This window comes from Egretta garzetta, unplaced genomic scaffold, assembly GCF_000687185.1.
Source record: "Egretta garzetta isolate BGI_Z169 unplaced genomic scaffold, ASM68718v1 scaffold287, whole genome shotgun sequence".
Taxonomy (NCBI): Eukaryota; Metazoa; Chordata; class Aves; order Pelecaniformes; family Ardeidae; genus Egretta; species Egretta garzetta.
Window position 1 is genome coordinate 7,945,033 of NW_009260435.1, and position 17,707 is coordinate 7,962,739.

Sequence of the window (17,707 nt, forward strand, 5' to 3'; positions counted from 1 at the left end):
TGCCCCGCCGGTGTCCCGCGGCCCGCGGAGTGGGGCGCGCCCCCGGACCTCACCTTCCCTGCGGGCGCTTCCCTGCCCCGAAACCGGGAAGCAGGGGCCGGCAGGAGGTTCAGCTGAAGGAAATAAAGGCGAGCCCGGGTGTTTCCTCAAGTGTGACCGTAGCTTCGAGCAGGGTCTGCGCTCTCCCAGGCCAGAGGAAAACATGCTTATGTTTAGGGGGGGCGAGTAACTTCAACGGCTCCCGTGACGAGTTGTTTTTCAACATTAGGAAATGGTTAGGGTAGTTTCTTGACCGTGTCTGGTAATGTTTAACTGGTCAAGTTACAGTAGGGAAGCAGTTTCAGATTTTTACAGGAATAGACACTGGAAAAGGTGGACTTCTGAGGGTGTTTCTAGCCAAGGATGGGTGGAGCGGTTGATAAAGACTTGACTTCCTCTTGTTTCGTTTGGCACCTCTCTTATTTATCTGGGCTTTGTATCTGTGTACGTCAGTACGTAGTTTTATTAACAAAGAAGCTAGTCCTAAATAGTGGTCTTTTGGGTGTTCTCAAAAAGTGGCATTAAAGTATGCAAAAACTTCAGTAGGTTGTACTTGTGGCTAAGCTGTGAGATAAAAAGCAAGCTGATTTGCACGGTGACTTTTCTCTCATAAATTCTTGTAAATTATCAAGATATTTCAGACTTATTGTCACGCTTTTCAAGGCCTCTTTTTTTTTTTTTTTTTTTTTTTTTCTGAACTAAAATGTGTCGGCACAGAATTAATTCAAAGTGATTTATTAACCAGTTGTGAGGGTTGTTTCCGCTGTTTAAATCTAGGCAGGCAAATATGCCTTAAAGTTAAAATCACAGTAAGCATGTAAAGTGCAGTCCTCTGGATATATAGAAGCAAGTTCATGAAGTGTATTTTATTTTAGAAATTCATGTTAATTTTTTCCTTTGAGAGAAGAATGGGCACCTTCAACATTTCTAGCACAAGGAAGTACCTCACTAGCAGGTAACAAGCATGTGTCTTCCGGTGTTTAGCAGTACAGGTAAACCTTTAAAGAAAGCTTAATAATGCTGGATAGAAATCTAGAAATGATGGCTGATGCACATCTCCAAAATATCCTATGAAACTTTTTGGTAAAAGTCTCGACATAATTATGAAAGATTTAGCATAACGAATTAAAATTACTTTTTAATATTAGAGTCTTCTATTTTAACTGTGTTCACATTTCTAGAGTTTAAGTGCTGTAAATGTTTTTATTTACTGAAAAACAGAGTTCTTCATTTGTATGTTTTTCTTCTAGGCAGGCATTAATATCTGTGTGAAAAGGGGCAAGTCCTCCATGAGTCTTAATGATGTTACTGTGAGAGCAGTGCAAACTGGAAACAACTGAAAGAAAACCAACGATTTACCTGTGTTTCATTTGTGTACAGGGCATCTTGTGCTCATTAATTTTACACAAATCTTGAAGCTAAGTTATACTTACCTGTGAAGTTGTCAGTTTTAAGTAATTTAGGCATGAAAAAATAATAATTCTGAAAATTCCATTAATCTGCACCTTTTAAAAAAGTGCTCTTCTGTATGTTGAGTCTGAGTTTGAACTCTTCTTTCAGAATCATTCAAGGCTTTTTGTGCCTGTGTTACTGTATTTATACTCTATTGTAATAGTCTTTAGATACTTTAGATAAAGGTGTGTTGTAGATTAACAGAACCAATTGTAACTTTAGTTCACAGTTAAGTATGAATCACAAAATCAACGCTTTAAAATAATAAGGTACAACATGACTTAGATGGTTTATTTGAGGTAAGATTTATGTGCCTTGAATTTTAAGAGTTATTTTCTTTTAAAGAAAAAAAAAGTGAATCTCAGCATTTTCCCCAATATCCTTGGAATTGCTTGGCTTAAGGGATCTATTCAGTGGCTGGTGCTGTTAAGAATTTTGATGTGTATAAAGTGGTACTTAGTTTGGGCAATATTATTTGCAGCTTTTAGTAGCATGTTTTGTTGCATGGGATGAAGGTGCATGTGGGTATATTAAACAGTACTTAATCATCCATACATAATGATGTTCTTTGAGGAATGGAAATAACTGATCAAACCTTTCCTTTTCCCTGAGGGTCATTTAAAAAAAGAAGAGAGAAGGGGGAATAGAAAGTATGGAAAAGAGAATGAATGAGACCCCAAAAAGCTTGGATTTAACAAGAGCGATCTTGCTTTGGCTAGGCTGATCAGATGATGAGCGTCATTGCAAATCTATGATAAATTGCTTGTTTTCACTGGTGCAGCACACTCTTCTATGTTGCTAGGACTTCCAAGTTGTATCTTAGTGTCTTCTGCTGCTGGATATTGAACTAGCTATTTCCCAGTGAGCATGGAAGGAAATCTTTTTTTCTGAACACATGGGGGAGATGTGGGAAGGCATTTATGAGCTGTCAGCATCTGAGTGATTTAGTTTGCATCCTTGCTCTAAATTGAGAAGAATACTAGCTTTCGTTAACATGGCACTCAGCCTCCAGCCCTTATCTGGGGTTTAAAAGAAAAAACATTACAAAACTTGTATGGCTGGATGAGATGGTACTAAAGGCAGCTGTCAGATGATTGTTTCGGAAATGCCCATGGTAATTAAAGGTAAATAAAATCAGGTGTTTAGATAGTAACTTTGAAATACCATTACCCAAAAGCCTAAGATGGCCGTTTATTTTTGCTTTTAAAAGGATCTAATGGTTCAATTATGCAGTATGGCAGAGCCTCTGTAATGGGTTACTGCTGTCAGTCGGTCCTGCCCTGGCCATGCATTCCCACCTCTCTTTCTTAACTGCCTCTTGTGTTTGATTGCATGAGGAGCCAATTCAGCCTGCTAATTTAAGCAAAAGAAGTTAATAATTTCCTGCCAGATATGTAACTTCCATTGGTCTATTGTGCAGACCTGCTGGTGGTTATGAAACTATAACCTGAGTAAACTCCTTGGTGACATTCAAGTTGGGAGGTATATGGTAGGATTACTGGCTTTCAATATACTTAAGCACAGAAGTGGTAAATCTGAATGCTGTGTACACTCTTTACTGTCCCATGTACAGGGAATATTTTTAAAGAGAAATAAGCTCTACATTGAAAACATTTTAAAGAAGTACAGCTTGCTTTGATTATCTTAATTGAAATTATAATAATAATTCTTTTAAAGATATTTATCATATGCTGACATTTCAAATCTGCAAATCAGTGATGATGCTTGCAGTAAAAAGAGCTGTCTGGTAAATTAGCCTGTCTGCTGAACAATTACTGATAGTCTATTAAGTTGTATTCTGTGCTAGTTTTTTCCACTAACAAACTTTAAGTGGCTTTGACCTATTTGCCTTTGTCATGCAAGTCTTAATCTGAGTGGTTTAATATAAACTTCACCTTCTAGAACAGTGCATGCTTGATTTATCCTCTTACGGGAAGTTAAATGTTGTCATCTTTTACCACGATATATATAAACTTCCTAATTCTGTTTCACTCCCACAGACTGGGAAGGTCTTGTCCAGGGGGGACAGGGAAAGTCTTCACACTCTTCTCTGGGGAAAAAAAACATGATGAATGAACTGAATAACAAATAATTTAGCATAGACTACCAAACAATTGTTATATATAGCTGCTCAAGGTGTGCCAGGAGGCTTATAGCTAAAATCCCACGGGTGATACATTTTACCCTTTGCGTAAGCTTAGTTGGAAGGTGAGAATATATGCTTCGCATTCCTTATCTGTCCAGTGGGATTTGTGTCTGTTCAGAACGACAGCTGTAGATACTTTCTTTACAATTCTGTAGGGATGCTGAAGAGCTGTAGACCCTCATACACAAAAAGCTTTCACAGGGACTGTCACCTTGAGACATTTGCCTAAATGTTCTGCCTAATTCTGTTTAAAGTCCTTCCTTGTATTTAGTTCTAAGCCCATGAGAATAAAGTTTCATTCCTGGAGGGTTTTTGTCTTAGGAAATGCCACATCTAGTTTAGCAAGTTTTTAGGAGACTGTCCTTCAGGTTCAAAAGCCATCCCATTGTCACTCTTGGATATCTGTATCCTAAAGGGTTCCTGTCCACTAGCTCAGCATTTAGACAAAGTATAACATTGGCTTATTCCACTAGGTTGCCTGGAAAGGCATCATGCCATCTTTGATGTTTGGTTGATGGCAATGTGGTACGTGTAATTTGTAGAGCAGCTCCCTTAAACTATATGTAGATGTGCTTATGCTTCTGTGTTCCTTACTGCAGGCTTCCTGATCGTATCCTTATTTGGAAAGATCTGTCTTGCAGTCTATATTTACAAAAATACTAGTCTTTCAGTGACAACAAAATAACCACAATAGTTTGTCACAGAGGTTGAGATCTGTGTGCATGCTATTGTAACAATTTCTTGGGGTGCACTACTCTCAACTTCTTCCTTTTTGATGCAGAATCTTATAATTACAAAAACTGGAGCTAGCAGTTGTACCTGCCTCATGCACCTGGTGAAGTCTTCTTTCCAGTTTAATAAACTTTTGCCCCAGGATCCTGTAAACTATGTTATTAAGGTTGAGTTACTTATTAAGCTGTCTTTGTGAAGAAGATAATCACTTTTGATATGTAGCTGGTTTTATTAGAGGACATTGTATATCAGTTGCAGACGTCAAATGCTGTAGGAATGTTAATATACATGATTCTGGAAGTGAAAGTAAACGTTTCATTTTGAAGCCTTGATTTCAACCCTGTCTGAAGTACCTTTTTAGAAAAGCTATGAAATAGCATATACTCTAGGTGATACGCAGCTGCTTTGGTGTAGCAAAAAAGCAGCAAGAGGGTTTGTGTTAAGTAATCACTACGAGAATACTTAAAACATAAGGAGTTTTTTACGCTTTGGAGAAAGGGAAAAGAGCACTGTTTCCCTGTGTGATCACAGGAGGTGTATACATTTTGGTTAAGCAAAAGTAGTTTTGCTTAAAACCCTCTTTACTTTTGCTTTGCAGAGAGAACATTTATAAGGCTTTTTAATGTCAGTAATCTTTTGTTGTCTTGTCACGGAAGTTAGCACTTAAAAACTATTCTTTGTGACTTGGTTAAGTGCAGTCTCTCAGCTTTCCACGTGGTCATGAGACCTGGATCAGGTGCAAAGCCTTATTGGGTCTTGAATAAGTTGTCATGCTTTAAAACTTTTTTTCTATGTGCCTGAAGCTGTTCAAAGGTTACCTTGTAATACTGAGGGGAAAAAAATGGCCTATAACAATTTAAGAAATGTATTATCAGAAGCCTCCTACCACAGAAAAGTTGAGGATAATTTAACTTGTTAAATAGTCTTGGGATTATGGAGCACAGAAGTTTACACATTGTCCAGTGTACTAACTACTTGGTTTTGACAAAATTTCTAAAATTAGTTACTAATATATTCTAGACTTAGGTTCATCTTAAAATGAAAGGTTTAGCTTATATCAGCTAATTTTGAAGCTTGTTTTCTTTAGTGTTGACACTTTTGGGTCATATACCTGGAATTGGAAAGCATGTCAGGCTAATGTATATTGTGCATTGGTTTGATATAACAAGTGGACTTAGGCTAATCTTTTTTGGTTTATAGAAGTTCTTGGTCCATAGGAGGTGTTTCTGCTTCGTTCTGTGGGATTATGTTGGTAGTGATTAGAGAAACATCAGACAGGAACAACATCTTTCATCCTCAAAATTCCTCATGCTGGTTGCTGAAACTTTGCATTCATCCTGTGTCTTACTTGGATTAGAATTCATGGTGACCTGCTTAAATCACAAATTTTATAAATGTTTAAGACAACCGAGAGGCTTCTGGAAATCTGGAGGAGAATGGACTTGTATTTGGAGACTGGAAGTGAGAGGAAATTAGAATGAAGTTTTGCTATTGGACTGTATTTGCAGTCAACGACGAAGAGTCAACATTTGCAGAAGCTGACAGTACTGTGAAGAAATTTGAATGCGGTTTATCTGCAGTATATCATTACTTGAATTTTAAAAAGATACAGCAGTATCATCTTACGCACATTGCTGCTAAATACAAGTGATGTATTTGGAAGTGTTAATTTATTTAGTCATCTTTTGCGTTGCTCATTAAGCGTATTGGTGATCAGACATTCTAATCCCTTGAAAAGAAACAGAGGCATTGAGAAATTTGTGGTATTAATTGAAGAAAGACCTCTTGACGATAAATACAGGGAAAGGTACATTTGTATTTTTGCTTACAAAATTGTATTCTTAGTACAAAACCAGATTTTCATCTTTATGGAAATGTAACACTACTGGGGCAAAGCTTTGGGATACATTTGTATTTCATTTGGCCTCCCCGGAGCTTGTCAGTATAGATACCTCAAGAAAAATACTGCATAAAATCTCTGAGAATTCTCACATATAGGTTGGTCTGAGGTTAAACTGAATTTAAGATATCATGCTTTTTCTTACAGAATTAAGAATTCTGGAGAAAATTGAAGATTTCACTTTCTGTTTGATCTCTCAAATGCTGCACTTTGATATTTCTTCAGGGAAAAAGAAATGATAGCTGATGACAGGTTCCTGAAAAATCAAGCATAAACTGAATAATTTGTTCCCTTCCTTAAAAGGAGGAGGTTGAGGAAGGAAGGCTTTGAAGCGAGGTGAGGAGTCTAGAACAATGGGGCAAACATTTGCATACACACAGTGAAGTAAGAACAACATATGGTGAAAAAAGTAACAGAAGAGAAAATAATAATAAAAAAGAAAGGTTTATACATCCTTGAAACAGAAACTGCTACATAACATTATACTGTTTATTGTGGCTGCCCAACCTTCAGAATGTAGTCGTAACTACTACGAAATGCAGTTCCTAAGGTATGGAAACAAATCTTACACTCTTCGTAAGGATATGTTTGAAGATTGCAGGTCGAAACTGGAACTGGAAAACCAGCAACTTGTATGTTCTATAGTCTAATTTCATTTTCTTAGTGTACATAAGATTGTGTTTGTATACCACAGCTTTCAATAGGCAATTCAGGTTTTACATCGGGCCTATCTCTTCATAAATGCAAAGGTTGACAGTTGAATTTCTGTGTCCTTTTTGTGAAAGATGATGTGTTATGGCTAGTAAAAATGATGATGATACATTTACTGCACTCAGTTTATCCACCGCATTGCTTCTCAGTGAACTAAAAAGCTAGGGCTGACTTGTTTCAGTGAGCTATTTGGTTTTTACTGAAACACCTTCTAGAGTTTTGGAATATGCTTTATCAAAGGGCTCATGTAAGGAAGAACTTGTATGGAAATTTTTACTTAACATGACAGTGCTGAAACATTCCTTCAGCAAATAAATTTGGCAATATATTGCTGTCACAGGTTGCTTAAAAGAAAATTTGACTTCGCATAATAAAACTGTAGGAGATGGTGCTTACCTTTGAATGATTTGATACACAAAGTAGTTTCTGTAATGAGTAGTTGATTTGTTCTTCAGAAACAGTTGCTTCTATGGAGTTACAAGAGAAGAATTGATTGTAAGTTTGCTGGGCAAAGTGTGTAGAAGAATATTGCAAGGCTATTTTAAACAGGATGAATGTTTGCATGCTAGCTGCTGATAAAATTTACGTTATCAAAACATGCAATTACTTCTCAGAGTTTTGAAACATTATACACCACTTAATATCTTTAATTTTTTGCTGGCTTTACAATGTAGTGCATCAAGAAACATGGCATAATTTCGGCCATGTATAATCTGGCTTTCAAGCCAGAACTATTGAAATAGTCTCACTCTTGACTGTAGATTCTAGCTATAGATATCTAAATTTATTCCTTATGATTGGATATTTTAAATAGAAACTGGTTAAAAACTGGTTTTCACTGTGCATGTAAAACATACTGTGTGCACTACCTCCATTGCAAAGACACAGTGGTTTGCTCCACAAGCTGTGTTTAGTGTTTTTTTTTCTTTTTTTATTTCTCCACACTGTTTTCTACTGTTGGAACTTCTGACTATCTTTTTTGGTCTCTGATAACAGTTACTGAATCACTTCCTCTTAATAATTCCTTCCACAACATCTATGTTTACTTTTGGCAGGTAGATTAAATATTTTTTATGCATAATGTTCTAGTGCTGGTGTTTGATATAAGTGTGGAAAGACTTGCGAAGAGTTTCAGTGTTGAATGTGCAGGGGCAGGGGATGGAGACCTTGGTTGTGGTTAGAATGTGAAAATACACTTCTTGTTAAATATGTGCTGTGCTGTCAATTTATTGTGCGTACGTTTCCGCGATTGCTTGGGATATATTAACTAATAAGAAGGTGAATCCTGGCTGGAAATTGTGTACTTATTCAGAAGTAGTGTCCAAAATTAACCAAATGTTTGTAATGCTCCTTGTCTGGAGAAAAATAATGCTATGTTAACTTCTTTACCATTTTGGTTCTTACAATTACTGGCCTGTTGGCTGTTTGATAGGCAAAAGTACATGTCAGCAGTATATCTGATAGGTGTCTGGGCAGTATAAGGAGTTTTCTATCCAGGTACTGACCTACTAATGCTAACCTTGGACTGAAAAATACTGTGTTAGAGTAAAATGTCTAATGTCTAGCGTAAATAGATATGGCGGTCCTCTCTATGTATATTATAGATCTATGAGAAGCGCTCAAATGCTAGTGCCTCTGGTCAGTTCTTCATGTCCCTTTCTCCATCAGGACAGGAGGACCAAAATCTTTCCCTGTTTTCTGTCATGGACTTTTAATGCAAGTCAGAAATATTACCTTATAAGGAAGTGTCCAAAATAGACTGAACTGAACCGATGTCTTTGGAGATACATCTTTAATACAACTTTTCCATGTGATAGAACATTCCATGTGTTACAGAATGTTGTGTTGCTAGGTGGCATGATTTGCTCTTAATTTTTCTGGATATTTGGCATGTGGACTATAAAGGTTCTGAGTAGATACTTAGGTGTCATGAGTGCAGGTTAAAGCTGGAAGTACAGTTCTTCTAGGGAACCAGAAGAAAGATGTTCAGCTGTTGCACTTGTGTTTGGATCAGGAGTGCATTTCTGAAACATCTCTGAAGCATTCGTATGTACAACAATGTAGTTTGCATTGTGGAGTAGTTTTGGAGTAAATGAGCTATACTCATTTTGATTGAAATTGAAGTGGAAGATGCCTTCAAAGGTCCATCTAAGTGTGCATTCAGTCTGTGGGACCAGAGTAGAATGAATCCGAAGTGTACAAGGGAGAAAAAAGAAAGCTAAAATGCATGTAATGTGAAAGTTGAGTCCTCATCACCAACTGGTTTGCACCACAGATCTGCCATACCTGGTAGTGTGGTTGTAACCTTAGTAATTTCTCAGACGTGCTAAGCCTTGCTTTTTTCTCTTTTCAGGCCAGTATGGAAATCCTCTAAATAAGTACATCAGACATTATGAAGGATTGTCTTATGATGTGGATTTGTTACACCAAAAACACCAGCGTGCCAAAAGAGCGGTATCACATGAAGATCAGTTCTTGCGCCTAGATTTTCATGCTCATGGAAGGTTAGTGATGTTTTAAAAGGTATTTGCTTTAAATATTTTATTCGTATATGTGTTTTAATTATAGTGAAATATAAATGGTGAAATATAGTCATCAAAATAATGCTAGCTAGAATGCATGAAAATGCAGTGCTTACAGTTTCTATGAAGTATTTGCTCTGATGTCCAGTATAAATGTGAAATTGTTGCTTGTAATCACTCATTCAAACTCCTGGTGGTAACTATTAATGCACTTTGAAGCTTCAACAACAGAATCATACTAGAAACAGAATGGTAGTTGATTTTGAGTTTATAATACAATTTGAAGTTTGACTTTCTCAATTAAATCTCCTCAGACAGTTTGGCATAATTTTTGTAAAAAATCATTGCAAAAATAGGCCAAAAAAGGTGTTCTGTTTCCTGTGTAATGTTGTCATCTATTTTCTGTGCTATCGTGGAATTTAGCAATTACTTGACATGAGGAAAACATAACTGCTGTTACAAGACTTGCTTTGCCTTGCATTTAACATGGGATTGTAAGATCCAGTACAAAAGTTTAATATTCAGTGTAACTGAAGTATAATTTGTAAGTTTCACTTAAGAAGATCTTTGCACTTTAGAATAACCTTGTGCTTTTTGTATAACCGAGGAGAAATAGGAAGAAAGTTAAAATATTTGTCTGTATCTGTTTCTTTGACTCCTTTCCATGCAGCACCACTGTCTTATAATGAAATATGTAATGCCGTTGCTTTTCTATTTATTTCAGTTGTAATTTAAGTAATTAGAACTTGATAAATAATTGCTAGCCATATGTAGAAACATAGGAAGTTTGACAGAGCCAAGGTAGAACCAGGTCTTCTGAATCTGTGTTTGGAATATTCTTTATGAGTAAGCGTTCTGCTTCTGTGCCAGCTTGTAATTTCTTCAGGGAATGAAGTGTTGCTACTGCAGTTGTATGGTGTAATGACTGAATTTCAGTGCATGCTCCCAAAAGGTTAGCATTAGGCTTGTATTTGTAACTGCTGTAGAACTGCAACCCAAATCCTGAATTGGAAGTCCTGTCCTTAAAACCACGTTTTCTGTTGTGATTTTTTTTTTTAGTCCAGGGAATTTTATTATTTAAAGAAGAGTCATATTGCTGCTGCTGCTTCACAGGCAATCTCTAGTCTTCGCTATTGAATTGTTCTAATAAACAAGACTGCAGACGAGAGGCTGCAGAGGCTCCTAATATTGTAAACCTCCCCACTTTTAAATTACATCTCCAGCAAGGTTGCAAGATAGTGCAGTTTAGTTTCAGTCTAATGCTGCCACTCTTAAGCTGCAGGCTGATCATTAATTTAGGCTGTTACCAAAGCATGCACTACCACAGAGAGGAACAGGCCTGACCGCATTCCCAGCGTCATCTTTGTTCTAGCACTAGTAGTCTTAAAACCAGGCAAGGAATAGGATTTGGGAACTCATAGAGCTGAAAATTATTTGGCAAAAAAAAAAAATCAGTATGACTTGAAGGGGTGATGGAGGGAGGATGAGACCATTCTTTCTGGAAGTAGGTTCATCTTGTTGTTGGTAAAGATCTCATAATACTCTTCTGTAAAATAGAGCACTCAGCTTACTTAGCCTTGTGTGTTCTATGTGTGTTAATAAGGTGGCCTGAAAATCCTTATTGTATAAAAATGATAACCATACCTACAATGATGAGGTCTAAAAAAAGATTTCTTCTCTTACTTCATGGACCTTGGTCACACCAGACCTTAGACCAAACAGGTTGATAACGGCTACTATTAGTCATGAAGAAAAGTGTTGGTATTTGTATGTGGAATTGATTCTAAATCCCTATGCTCTGAGGTACAAATCCATCATTAACTGAGGAGGCTGAATGGAAACTTACTAGAAGGTCAAACTAGTCCATAATTTAGGATTTTGGTAGTTTCCTGTGACACATTTAACACTTCCTGCCAAAGAGAGGGTAGTTGACAGGCTGTAAATTTAGTCCACAAATTCCTGTTAATCGGTCTGAGTGTGTTCTTACAAAATATATTCATTTTTCTTCAAATATGAATTGGGAAAGATCAAATGAATTGTGGTTTATTTCATACAGTCTATTTAGTAGTTTTGAGGGTGTGTAACAGTTTGAAAAACTGTATAAATAAGATTGCTTTTTTGTAGTTGCAGCCAGTTTATTGTGAATAACAATTTATAAGTGATGTATGTCATCATGGAGAATGATAACATTAAAACCTTCAATCAAATATTCTAATTACTTTGTGCTAAGGTAGGAAATAAAGCTTTTGCAAAATACTTAAACGATTTAGATTTAGCCCATGGACTCTAAAGTGCTGTTTTATTTAAATACAGGTGATGAAACTTAAAGGCATTCAGTCAACATTAGGTTTGAGATTCTGAAAATTTAAACCTGATTTTTTTGAATGGCCTTACACCAAATGGTTAGTTAAGACTTTGTCCAGGTGTAGTGGTTCATTGGCATACAGCTGTTCAACTTGCATCTCCTTAACTTAATAAAGATACTAAACAGCTGCTACTTATGAGTACTGAAATAATCTTCTGGTTTGAGTTGGCTTCTGATGAGATGTCTGTCTTCTGTAGCCAGGAAACAAAGGAAAAGCTGTCCTAATATTTACTACCATTAGCTGCTGGAAACAGCAACTGAAGCCAGCTGGACCACAAAAATTCTTATGCTGTATCTCTGGTACCAGTTTGAACTTTATAAACTTAAATCTTCCCATTTGTGACAGAGGAAGCACCTGTTGGTGATGTGGCCAGACAGGATGGAAAAGTGATTTGGCTGGTTATTTTCCAGCCAGATTAATTCGTCATTCAGTTCACTATATAAGCAAACTTGCTGTAAGAAAGGGTGCAGAAATGGTGAGAGGGAAGTTGCAGGGCTAACCTTTTCAGTGGCAGTGCTGACGTGCCAGATTAGCCTTCACCAAACTTAGTTTCATTGTCCAGAAAATGGCTGGCAGTACAAGTATTTTCTGATTGTGTAAGTAGCATCTATTCTTTTCAGTAGATGGTTTGGATTTAAGAACTGTATTTCATAGAGTCCTTTTGTTGAAAAAGCAAAAAATAAAAACAAAATTTAAATATTTATACCAATTTAAAGTGACCATTTAAACATGGGCTAATAAGAGTTTAATAATGAAATAGATACTGTAATAATGGAATTAAACACAAAGCTACTTTTTTCACACAAATGGGTGTATAACATGCCATCATTGAGAAACCATGCCTTATTTAACCTTCATCTGAATGTTAAATACCACACAGTATACTGTTAAGAACAGAAATTTTTCAGAACTTTTGTTGCTGAGTAGTCTAAAATACAACTTGTTATGGCAGATGTAATGAATTGAACCAAACTAGCCACTATTCAATGCTGAAATACCAGCTTAGTAGGGCAGTTAAGATTGCTGATACCTATTATTTGTTTGAAACATAAACTGTGTAGCTTAGATGAGGTGACAGTATTGCTTCACCAGTGGTGCAAAATGTGCTCATTTCTAAAATGCTTCCAACTGGAAGGAATACGAAGTTTTAAAACAATCCTGGCTATGTGTCATAGCTCTTCACCTGCCAGTTTATATAGAGTGTTTTAGTGTGAGTTAACTTAAGGTGCCCTTTGAGTCCAGGGAAGGTTCATACAAAGATAATGAATGCACAGTGTTAATATTAACAAACTAAGCTCCTGGTATAAAGTAGCTTTTGAACCCACTGCACAACCCCTGATGCTCCACCCAAAAAAAAAAAAACCTGAACCCCAAACTCCCCCAAAATATATGGAATGATTCATAGAAGGGCAATGCCTTTGGCACAAGCTTGAGATACAGTAGAGGAATTTAATATGATATAACTTTCTTTTGCATGTCAAGATAATGTCAGTAGTTTTGATAATGAAGTTGGGACATCACTAAAACCGACATTGTATTTTATATCCAGTTTTGACTTAGTCATAAAATGTGTACTTGCACTTATTCACCTACTGAATGCAACCCTTCCCATGCAGAGAACTTGGAAAGTTTTCTTCACTTTTTCAGTGCAATATATTAATAATAGAATGTCTTAAACTGAATTCCTATCAACTGTAGAATGTCAGAAATATACTGGATATTTCATTCATAGTGATTTCATTTTGAGGACAGAGCTTGAAAAACTTGCCTGACATCTGATGTTCCCTGAACTATACCTTTTTACCTAGCGACAAAACTGAATTCCTGAGACCCTGATGTATTCAGAAGAATAAAGGAACTACATGTATGTAGTGTTTAACTGTACTGTCAGTCAACTTTTTACTTAATGCATTCCTAATAACTTATGCTTTCTAAGTTTCTTAATTTGTCCTGTTAATCAGCCATCCACACCCACTTCCACTCTTTCTCCTGGATTAGTTGATGACTCTTGCTTGGGAAAGCTGCCTATGCAACTTTCGGATGTTTTGTAATTTAGCTGCAGTTTTCCTTAGAATTTTACCTAAAATTTTGGGTTTTTTTAAAAAAACAAACAAACAAAAAAAAAAAACCCCACCAAACAAAAAACAACCCGCTCTAAGTTTTTAGGTTCAGACATGTTTGTTGAAATATATGGTCTATACATGAGCCTTATAATAGGAGAACTGTTACTGGAAATGTTTGCAGCATCAATTCTTTGTAAGCCATACAAATAAAAAGGCCTTTCATATGGTTATGCTTGTGAATATTAAAGTATTCGCTTGTTGAATATTGTTAGGTTGGTCTATAAAATGTGAGATAGTTTAAAAAAATAGGCTTCACTAATAAAAATGCTTCTCTGTGTTTTAATTTGACCTTACAAGTCACGGTGCTAAGTCCAGATTCTTTCAGCCCAGCATATTAAAATCTTAAAAACTAGCTCAATATAGGGTTAATGTAAATACTAGATGATTATGTTGGTGTAACTGGAATAACCTATTTTTCAGCCCTCACCACCTTACACAGTTCATCTGGACTCAGAAGTACTTAATTTCTTCTACTGTGCTGCAAAATGTAATGGACTGTTCTATCATATTTTCAGATCAGTCTGCATAAATGCTTGTGGAGGTTTGCGTTATGATAGTCAGAAACTTGAATACCTTCTAAGTAATGATGAAACACAAACTTTACTTCCACTGCATTAAAAATCCGTGATACTGCTCGTTTGTAGTGATCCTAGTTGACCATTAGACATTTTCCTTCTTTTCTTATTCACCACAATGTTCTTGCTAACTGTTTGGCGTCACTATAAGGACATACCCCTATGTATCCAAAAGAGCATGCAACCAGCTCTGCTCTGTAACTTCAGAACTACAACAATAGATGGTTTTTGGAGGGGAGGGAGTTTAGAAAAATCTCATTATCCTATCCTTCTTGGCTTTCTGTTGGGAGAAGAATTTTTGTCTTTATCGTTCTATATAAGAAGGCTAATAGTGGCCTAATGTGGGAAGTCCAGCAGGTACCAAGATTTGGTCGTTACTACTTCAAATAACTAGATAACTAAAGTTGCCTGTAAGTGCTTTTTAAACTGACACTGGGTGCCAGGAGTCAGGAATATGCTGTAAGGCAAGCTTCCACATGAGGTTGTTTTGCCTGATTATGTCAAAGTGCTGAGAGTAGTGTTTGATCAATAAGCAGCTGGGAAAAACTGCATCAGTCTCACTACTGCTACTAGTAGGGTACTGCATGTAACTTTTTTTTCGTGTAGTTAATGAGCAGATTTTCTACGATGTCTTCCTTATTAAGAAAACATTGTAAAGCTATAATGTGTTGCAGAGCGACCATGTGATTCAGCTGCTGGGTAAAAATGCTTTAACTGTCACCCAGTTTGGAATAAGGTTCAATAAATTATTGGTTCTTAAATATTCTACTACCTTTTACAGTGTTTTGTATTGAGCAGAGGAACTTGTATAACAATGAGAGCTTGCTCATTGTGATATTTTGTGGTTTGGGGTCTTAATCTATGCTCACTGCACCATTTGGCAAGGCGTATTTGTAAAGCAGTGTTTGCTGATTGGCTTTAATATTGATCTTCTGTGCAGGTATCTTTTTCATAATTGTTCTGAACATCTATCAATCAAGCATTAACTGAGCTTTCTGGCACAGTCATGGATGGCAGGAGTGGACCACAAAATTTCAGAGTTCTTAATGAAGTATGAGGGTTTCTTTTATTCTTGGTTCTATAGTAATCTGTAATCCTTTGTATTGCCTTCATTATTCAGAGCTGTTAAATCTTTGTGTTTAAATAAGATAGTTGTTCACTGTATTTGAGTAAGTTATGAAAATGAAGGAGGCTACCTGCACAGAAATCATGTTTGATATGGTGAATATCAAAGGTGACATTCTGAGCTTGCTGCCATGCTGTCTGGGATGGATTGAAGTAACTGAGATAGTTACTTTTGAATTAAAGAGGACTCTATATTGTCACCTTCTGGTTTTTATTAAGCACTAGAAGTTCTTCTTATGGCATTTAATTTAATTTTTAAGTACTTTTGTAATTGTGCATACAACATAGTACTCAGTTCATGAAATGGCTTTGTCTTCTACATTTTGTGAGCCTGTCAGGACATAAAGCAGATTCACTGTTACTGGACTAATTGGAAAATTCATGTTGTGTCTATTTTTCAGTTCCATGTGAACTTAAACACCCTTCTAAACAGACTGACTTCTTAAATAGGTTTTTTGAGTGTTCATCAAATAGGACTGACTGGTTGGCTTCTGAGAGCCTTACGTGAATTATTTCCATGAATTTTATGAAGTGAATTTTTTGCAAGGTTCACTTGCTACAACTCATGTTAGGCTGTGCAGAATTTAAAAAAAAAAAAAAAAAGTCTTTAGTTCTTAGTGTAGTCTTTTCAGTTTTATTCAGTGCTCTGTGACCATTCTTCAATCATCCCCTCTCTGTTGTACCTTTTAAGTTATGTACCTTGACAAATAACTTGCTAGGCAAGAGACCCATGAATTGGGTCTTCCTCTCTACAACTGTTTTGTAAAAAAAAAAAAAAAAAACCAAACAAAAAAAAAAAAAAAACAAAAAAAACCCACAACCAAACAAAAAACCGAACAACAACAAAAAAACCCAAAACCCAACCCAGAAACTCCCCGTGTTGGTGCTTGTAGGTAAAGCAATTTTATCTTGCAGAGAATTGGGAAGCAGGGACCTGAGTTCTTACTGATTTTTTTTAAATTAAATTAATCTAAAAAAATATTTTAGAGGCTGGATCTGTGTGTTTAAATATCTTGGATTTTATGGCTTTAAATACAGTAAGCTGGAATACGTGTAGCCCTTGGGAAAAAAAGCATTTAGTGTTTCACTTGGGCTTGTCTAGGGAACACCTGGTACAGTGGCATTGGACTGATGAGACTGGGTTTCCCAGCCATACTGCTAAAATTGGTATTAATGCCTTAGAAATTTGTTCCTTGAGCAACAAAATTCAGTAGACACAGCCATGTTCACATAAAGCCATGTTCTTAAAATGAAAAGCAGTAGATTTAAATGAAAGTACTTGAGCTATGTGCTTCATATGTGCTCATACAATCAGCTAGCAGATTTCTCTTCTTTCTATGTCTGTTTCACTAAAAAAACTTCTTTCTAAACTAGTTTTTTAATTTGAATTCATGTAGTAACTTTGCCTTGTGATTTTATTCTAGTACGTTTGTTTTCTTTTTTGATTCTTTTTTTTTGAATTATGTTAGAACATAGCACTGCATCTATGTAAGTACAAATGGGAAAGGTTATTTTGGATAAGCAGGAAACCAAGTGACAGAATCTGTACTTAACTTCCCAAAGAAGTTTTATTGAAAGAAAAAAAAATTAATCCTAGGTAAAGACTATTCTGCTCTTAAAATCTGTAACACCATACTCGTCAGGACAGAGATACTTAACTGACTTTCTTAGAATGTAAATTAGCCAACATGCAGCTACTTGTAATCCTGCTTAGATGGTTTCTGTCATCTGAGCTAGCTTATGTGTTTGCAGCTATGTATATCAAGAATAATCAGTGGCAAATTGTTTGGGATGAAGACTGCATCCTCAGTTGTGTTATTCTAGAATAACAAGTTTAGCAAGTCTGACTTCTGAAGGTCAGGAAAGAAATCTCTGAACAATCACAAGTGCCACCCTAGAGGTGTTGATAGAAAACAAACATAAGCTGCAAGCACTCTAGCTGGGATTGCTGAGTGTTGTAATGCTAGATGAACATCTATTAGAGGATGATGCCCTCTCTCTGCATCTAGGTGAGTA

The 17,707-nt window shown here is 36.3% G+C and overlaps 1 protein-coding gene across 1 annotated transcript in view; it reads left to right on the top strand.

Moving 5' to 3' along the window:
• The first annotated feature begins 2,596 nt into the window (after positions 1-2,596).
• ADAM10 (ADAM metallopeptidase domain 10) overlaps positions 2,597-17,707 on the top strand; it is a 47,038-nt gene continuing 31,927 nt past the window's right edge. Inside the window, 2 exon segments of the mRNA XM_009643841.2 lie at positions 2,597-2,615; positions 9,334-9,484. Coding sequence (XP_009642136.2) covers positions 2,597-2,615; positions 9,334-9,484 — 170 coding nt within the window.